At 45.8% G+C, this 7,500-nt stretch overlaps 1 protein-coding gene across 1 annotated transcript in view; it reads left to right on the plus strand.

Moving 5' to 3' along the window:
- Positions 1-7,500, plus strand: part of LOC143299691 (G-protein coupled receptor moody-like) — a 12,853-nt gene that overhangs the window by 4,037 nt on the left and 1,316 nt on the right. Inside the window, exons 2-3 of the mRNA XM_076613048.1 lie at positions 1,315-1,593; positions 6,626-7,500. The exon at positions 6,626-7,500 is cut by the window's right edge and continues 1,316 nt beyond it. Coding sequence (XP_076469163.1) covers positions 1,315-1,593; positions 6,626-6,971 — 625 coding nt within the window. The 3' untranslated portion in view covers positions 6,972-7,500. The remainder of the gene's footprint in view (positions 1-1,314; positions 1,594-6,625) is intronic.

Below are 7,500 nucleotides of genomic sequence, written 5' to 3' on the forward strand. Positions count from 1 at the left end.
ATGGGGAGAGGAGGAGAGAGAGAGGGAGAAAGAGAGAGAGTGAGAGAGAGAAAGAGAGACAGTCAGATCGACAGACAGAGGTAGAGAGAGAGAGAGAGAGAGAGAGAGAGAGAGAGAGAGAGAGAGAGAGAGAGAGAGGGAGAGAGAGAGAGCATTTTTTTTTCGGTTCACATCTGCGCTTCCTTCCAAAACATGTCTAAGGCCCGAGAGATACGGACACCTGCGGTGTTGGTCATGAAATCTGAGCAACATTTTTTCCAGCGTTTATGGCAAACTGACTTTGCGATTGTAACACTTCCATATGAACACAGAGCTGAGATACTGTACCCGGCCTAATTATTTTTAATTTGGGATAATAAATTTATTCGTATCCTATCTTATCTCAATTTCCAGGTTATAGGAGCTAAATGGTGCCTCCCCCCCACCCCCAAACCCCACCCCCCAAAAAAAGAAAGAAAGGAAGAAAGAAAAAACAAACAAAGAAACCCTGGTACTTATGCTTATGACAGGGTTTGAAACCTTATGACAGGAACCACAAGCCATCAATCCACCATATATAACCACGACACCTTATGCTTATGACAGGGTTTGAAACCTTTGAGGAACCACAAGCCATCAATCCACCATATATAACCACGACACCACAGCGGCTGGTACCATAACTTCATTTCTGGTAATTGTTTAGCGTCGATGTTTCCATCGTGACCATTCGGAACCCTGAACGAAGACCGCTGTTATCAGGCTATTACTCATCAGTTCCTCAAATCAAATCATGTTGCTCATAGTGCAGCCAACCCTACAGGGACCATTTCAGGGCCTGCGTCAATTCATCGGTACAAATACGACGTCTGGACTTATTTCGTGATCGTTGTGGTCATTTACTGCAAAGCAGAGCAAACAGCTCGCGTCTTGCTGTCTGCCATGTAATAACAGTTCCTGTCTATATCGTTAACCCTGATGTTCCTCGTGAACCATTGCTTGTTAGCTGGATTGTTTGTTGTCGAAATGGCCAGAAACATTATCGGTTTATCTTATTGATATGAAACGTGATTCTCTATACGGCGGGATGGAGCGGCAAGATCACAAAAAAGTACGAAACATTTAATTCCCACTATACGCAGATAGTCTATATCCTTAATTTTGTTATGTGATCGTTGTCCACGTCAGGGTTAGCACAGATGGTTCCTTTTGGGTTTTGATCACGATTGTTTTCCGTCATTTTTTAAATATATTAATTTCCTCCAGCAATTGCATTGCATTGCATTGCATTCCATTCCATTGCATCGCATCACATTGCATTGCACTATATTTCAGGTTCATCCACGTGGTGTACCCGCACGCCTACCGCAGGTGGTCGGAGCGGAGGGCCTTCTACCCCATCATCCTCGTCTGCTGGACCTTCGCCCTCCTCTTCTGCCTGGGCCCCATGTGGGGCTGGGGCTCATACCGCTTCGAGTCGCCCATCCTGCAGTGCACGTTCAACTCGCTGCACCCGGACAAGAGCCACAAGATCACTGTGGTCACCATCGGCTACGTCATCCCCTGCGTGTTCATCTGCGTCTGCTACGCACGGATCGGCTGTGTGGTGTGTCGGTGAGTTTGTTGTGCTGGGGGTTTTTTTAGGGGAGGGGGGTGGTGGTGGAGGGGGGGGGGGGTGGAGGGGTGGTGGTGGGGGTGGTGGGGTTGTGGTTGGGAGGTGTGGGTGTGGGGTTGGAGTTGGGGTTTGTGTGTGTGTGTGTGTGTGTGTGTGTGTGTGTGTGTGTGTGTGTGTGTGTGTGTGTGTGTGTGTGTGTGTGTGTGTGTGAGGCTCGACTCGACTCGAATTCATTTATTGTCATGAAATCCTTAAGGATTAATAGACTCGACAAAAGAGCATTATGAACATTATGAAAGCTGAAGAATATAAAAGGACATAGTTAGCTGCCCGTATTACTTTGATGATGTAGTTCCTTAAATGGAGCGACAGCTGATGATAAGTGAGTTTGTGTGTGTGTGTGTGTGTGTGTGTGTGTGTGTGTGTGTGTGTGTGTGTGTGTGTGTGTGTGTGCGCGTGTGTGTGTGTGTGTGTTCGCGCGCGCGCTCGCGTATTTTCGGTTTTAAATTCGCCACGGCAATTTGGATTAGAAGAAGAAAAAGAAGAAGGTGGAACAGGAGGAGGAGGAGGAGGAGGAGGAGGAGAAGGAGTGGAAAAATGAGAAGAAATTGAGAAGAAGAAGACGTAGAACATGAAGCGTCACAATCATCATCGCGTGAAACCAGCAAATTATTCATATTAAAACTTCCATGCTTTAAAACTTTTATAAATATTTTCGCATATCATATTGCTAAACAGAATGAGAGCGAGAGCGAGAGCGAGAGAGAGAGAGAGAGAGAGAGAGAGAGAGAGAGAGACAGACAGACAGACAGACAGACAGACAGACAGACACAGAGAGACAGAGAGGGACAGAGAAGGCAGAAAGACAAATAACAAGTGTGTGTGTGTGTGTGTGTGTGTGTGTGTGTGTGTGTGTGTGTGAATGGGGTTATGTCAATTATGTTGTGTTGTATATGTATGATTTATTGGTCATGATCATTACTTCTTTCTCCCATGTAATTATTTTCAAATTATACCCAATCTCCCTCTCGATGCTTCCCAACCCCCTCACCCTACCTCTCTCTCTCTCTCTCTCTCTCTCTCTCTCTCTCTCTCTCTCTCTCTCTCTCTCTCTGCAGCAAAAAGCTCAGAGCCTTAAATGGAAAACATTTTTGAATTATCCTTAACTCATTTTTCTGTTATTCATACCATAATGTATATTCTTCTCAATTTATGTTGTCCACTCTGCTTGACATTTTGGTTGATATACATGTGTGTGTGTGTGTGTGTGTGTGTGTGTGTGTGTGTGTGTGTGTGTGTGTGTGTGTGTGTGTGTGTGTGTGTGTGTGTGTGTGTTTCGCTCGCTCAAACTGACAGAAAGCATCATCAAAATCATGTGACTTCATTAACACAAGGAGGTGTTGGAGGTGCAATCCATTGCCGACCCTCGCTGCGTTAAAAAGTGCAAACTCCGCTTCCGTGATATTGTGCACGTGCATTTCATGACGTTAATGATTTCTCGGCGATTAAGGGCTGTGACATTTCACGAAATCCATTCCCGAGTCCCCCAATCCCACCCCCGCACACACACACACACACACTCTCTCTCTCTCTCTCTCTCACACACACACACACACACAACCATCCCCCTTCCCCTCTCTCTCTCGCTCTCTTTCTGTGCTTCTCTTTGTGCCTCTCTCTCTGTATCTGTGTTTGACTACCTCACCAGACTAGTCTTGTGTGTAGTGTGTTCTTTCCAATATACATAAGATCATAATTATCAAGTAGAAACAAGCTGTGTACTGAACAGAAAATAATATCTGCACTTAAGAAAACATTATTCATGCTGTTCTAAAAAAACAAAAACAAAACAAAACGAAATTAACCAAACTGCCAAGAAAAAAAAATCAAGGAAACTCGCAGACTAAAATAATTTTTCTCTTTCATTCAATCCATCAATGAGAAGCCAAGTGATTTGAGAAGCACACTAAAGCAACTCATGCAAAGTCATCCATCCTTTTAAATCAGCTTTTGTCGTTTCAACTGTACCTGTCAAACTGTCAAAACCCCTTGACCCACTAACAAGTACAATCGTCAGCGAAGCTGTTCCCTCACTGAGATAACACCAAGTTTCAGCTTCAATTTCAGCTTCTTAGGGAGGCGTCACTGCCTTCGAACAAATCCATATACGCACAACCACAGGCAGATGCCTGACAGCAGCATAACCCAAGGCGCTGTTCAGGAACCAGTTGCGGTGCTCCGACGGAAGAGCCTAGTATGGCCGTTACCCGCTACTAACTGTGTGTGTGTAGTATGGAACTGACCAATGGCGTAGTTCGGTCAACGTGGGCATTTAGTCACGTGTACCTGTCAAAAAGTTAGAACCAAGCAATGCAACTGGCTCCTGGTCTTTTAGTGCAAGCATGTTGTATTTGTGTGCCTATCAGAGTGGAGTTCGTCTACAGGTTTGTTGCCAGAGGAGAGACACTTTTTTTTTTGCCATGGGTTCTTTTCCAAGCGCGTGCCAGGTGCGTGCTGCACACGGGACCTCGAGTTATCGTCTGATCCGAATGATTAGATGCTTACTTTGATTTTTCCAAGTCAAACTTGAGAAAAAAGGGCAAGATAGGGAATTGAACTCATACCGTCACGGACACTACTGGCAGATAAAGCGTCTTGACCACTTTGCCACCTTCCTCTCTAAGCACGGAGATTACAAATCAGGATGTCAATAGCCATTCGTTACTCTGACGCCTTCCTCTTGTGGTCGTATTACCTTCTGGTCAACAGAACCAACAGTATCATTGATAAGTATCTTATACGCAGAAAATAAGAAGCGCGGTTAGGTTTTACGCCGCGCTGATCCCCCTTCACCAAGGTTCAGTATACAAGGGGTTAACTTTGCAGCACCTGGTTATTTCTAATCAACTTAATCGAGATCACCAAAGCTGTTGTCTGCGATTTATGAAGGAAGTTCATTTTTTGGTGTTCTTTTTCTCATAGTAATGTATGGTTTAAAATACTTATCCTTGTGTCAAAAATACGCTCACAGTTGTATCTTTGGTCTTCAAAGTAGAACTGGTGTTTATTTGAAACTAAATTATTCTGATGACAGCATTCGTGATATAGGTGTATCACAAGGTCACGTTCTTTGTGTCACCCCCTTCTCCCCACACCTCGCGCGAACTGTTCTGATTTTGTGTGATTTTTGTTCTACTGATACAAACATCGTCATTGATTTGTTATCCGGTATCTTATGCCTTCTGTTTGCAATTTTTCACTGTAGTCATGCGCAAAGGTGTCGAATCTGTAGGTTCTGTGTGTGTGTGTGTGTGTGTGTGTGTGTGTGTGTGTGTGTGTGTGTGTGTGTGTGTGTGTGTGTCTGTGGCTGTGTGTGTGTCTGTGGCTGTGTGTGTGTGTGTGTGTCTGTGGCTGTGTGTGTGTGTGTGTGTGTGTGCGTGTGTGTGTGCGTGTGTGTGTGTGTGTGTGTGTGCATAAAAGCACTTCTTTCTTAACAACTACATACACATCGTTTTTACGATTTCGCCCGCTTCTTTTTCTCGGCGATATTAAGACATAAAAGTTGCTGCTAATAACTCGCGATACCTGACCTTTAACAAGAACACAGCAATCGCTACGTTTCAGTTTATTGCCGGTGTGTAAGTAAGGATAGCTTTGGTCTCATCACTGCCAGGTGTACCACCCGTACTCCTGGTCTTGTCGCCCACCTTTCTTTTCTTCTCAGCTTTGGGTCGACAGCGTTTTCAGATATTTGAAAACATTGATTGTTTCGTGTTGTCGTAGATCATCAACAGGTTTGTAAATGTCAAACTGTGAACGCATCCGTCAAATGCGCACAGGGTATATCACGACAGGACTGTGTGTTACTGTTTGCTGTTATCCTGTTCATCATTAGACGTGGTGTTTTATGCCGTTCCAAAGAAAATAATGTTTTGAATACCAAAATATTGATTACAGTGGTTTAGCATAACGCATGAAAAAGAATTATATCGTAGATCCAATGGTCCTGTTCAAGCTATCCTCCAAAGAAACTGTCTAGGGAGCGAAACGAAGGGGAAGACAGAAGAAAAAAAAACAACACCACCAATGATGGATTGACCTTTCAGATGGACAAGAAAAACACTTGCTTTGACACACAGCAGAGCTGCAAGAATCTGATGAACAGTTCCTCGCAGCACCCCAGGGACTCAAGAAGAAGAAGAAGATGAAGAAGAATAAGAAGATCTTAGCCAGTGCGAAGAAGATACTGTTATATACCATGCACACCGACACTTCCGTGAGAAAACCCTTGGATTTCTTTTTGTTACAAGCAAGATAGGGATACGAGAAAGTTGAAAGTAGTTCACAACTGTGGCTGAATTCATTTCCTTTCTTTTTTTTCCCCCCGTACGATCTCTCTCCTTGCTGCACACTTAGAAGAGAACAGAAGCAAGGACAGGGAATGGAGGGGAGGGAGCTTGGGGAGTGGGGGTGGGGGGCTGGGGGTGGAAAGAGGTGGCTGTCGGACATCAAACTTTGTTACAAAGACGCGAATGATTTCCTTTTCCTTTCTTGTTTTGTCTCCTGTGTCCAACTGGTGCCGCGATGAGGTTGTTATCAACGTTGCAGCCCCTTTTAGACAAATAAACAAACAAACAAAACATTTTGCTTCCTGGAATTAAACTCCACCAGAAAAAAAACAACACGGACTATTTTTGTGTACACGCGCATGGGTGTCGGAAACTCTAGCAGAATAACATCAAAGGGTACTTCATAAACACACACACACACACACACACACACACACACACACACACACACACACACACACACACACACACACACACACACACACACACACACACACACATTCTCTTTCTCTCTCTCTCCTGTACGTTCCGCAAGCAATAAGGCCAACATAATCTGCAGCAATGTCAGGAAGATACAATTATATACCTCCAAGTCACTCCCCAAAAAGGGTACCTCACCCGACCCCCAAATACCCACCACCCTCAACGTAACCCACCTTCCCTCTTTCTCTTTCTCACCCAGGTCCCGCCGAAGAGCCCTGAGGGGCAGCATCCACGGGCGCAAGAACCGGCGCCGCGGCTCCCTCCGCCTGACGACCATGATGCTGCTCATCTTCATCGGGTTCTTCATGGGCACCACGCCCTACTTCCTCATCAACGTCCTGGACCCGCGCCACCAGCGGCCCATGGCCCACATCTGGGCACCCTGTGCCGCCTGGCTCCTCTACTGCCTCAACCCGGTCATCTACACCGTCATGGACAAGAACTTCCAGCAGGCCTACAGGCAGCTCATCTGCTGCAGGGTGTGCACCGAGGGCGACGCTCTCAGGCACGTCAACAGCCTGCGGAGCCAGCAGTCTTCTATATGAGGAGGAAGAGGGGAGGATGAGGATGAGGAGGAGGAGGGGTCAGCAGTATTCAATATGAGGAGGAAGAGGAGGTGGAGGAGGTGTCAGTAGTATTCAATATGAGGAGGAGGAGGTGGAGGAGGTGTCAGTAGTATTCAATATGATGAGGAAGAGGAGGAGGAGGAGGAGAAGGGGTAGGAGAAGGAGTCAGCACTCTTCTGTATATGGGCAGGAGGAGGAGAATGAGGAGAAGTAAGTCGTATTCTGTATTCGGAGCCAGGGGAGTCAGCAGTCTTCTATTTTTGGGGAGGAGGAGGAGAAGGAGGAGGAGTCAGTAGTGTTCTATATGAGGAGGAGGAGGAGGTGGGGGAGGAGAAGGAGAGCTAGAGGAGAAGGAGGAGTTAGCAGTCTTCTATAAGAGGAGACAGAGGAGTCAGCAGTCTTTTGTATGAGGAGGAATAGGAGGAGAAGAAGTCGGAGGAGGAGGAGGTGTCAGTAGTCTTCTACATGAAGAGAAAGATGAGGAATAGTAGGAGGAGGAGGAGGAGGA

The sequence above is a fragment of the Babylonia areolata genome, chromosome 25 (genome assembly GCF_041734735.1).
Source record: "Babylonia areolata isolate BAREFJ2019XMU chromosome 25, ASM4173473v1, whole genome shotgun sequence".
In the NCBI taxonomy this organism is placed as follows: domain Eukaryota; kingdom Metazoa; phylum Mollusca; class Gastropoda; order Neogastropoda; family Buccinidae; genus Babylonia; species Babylonia areolata.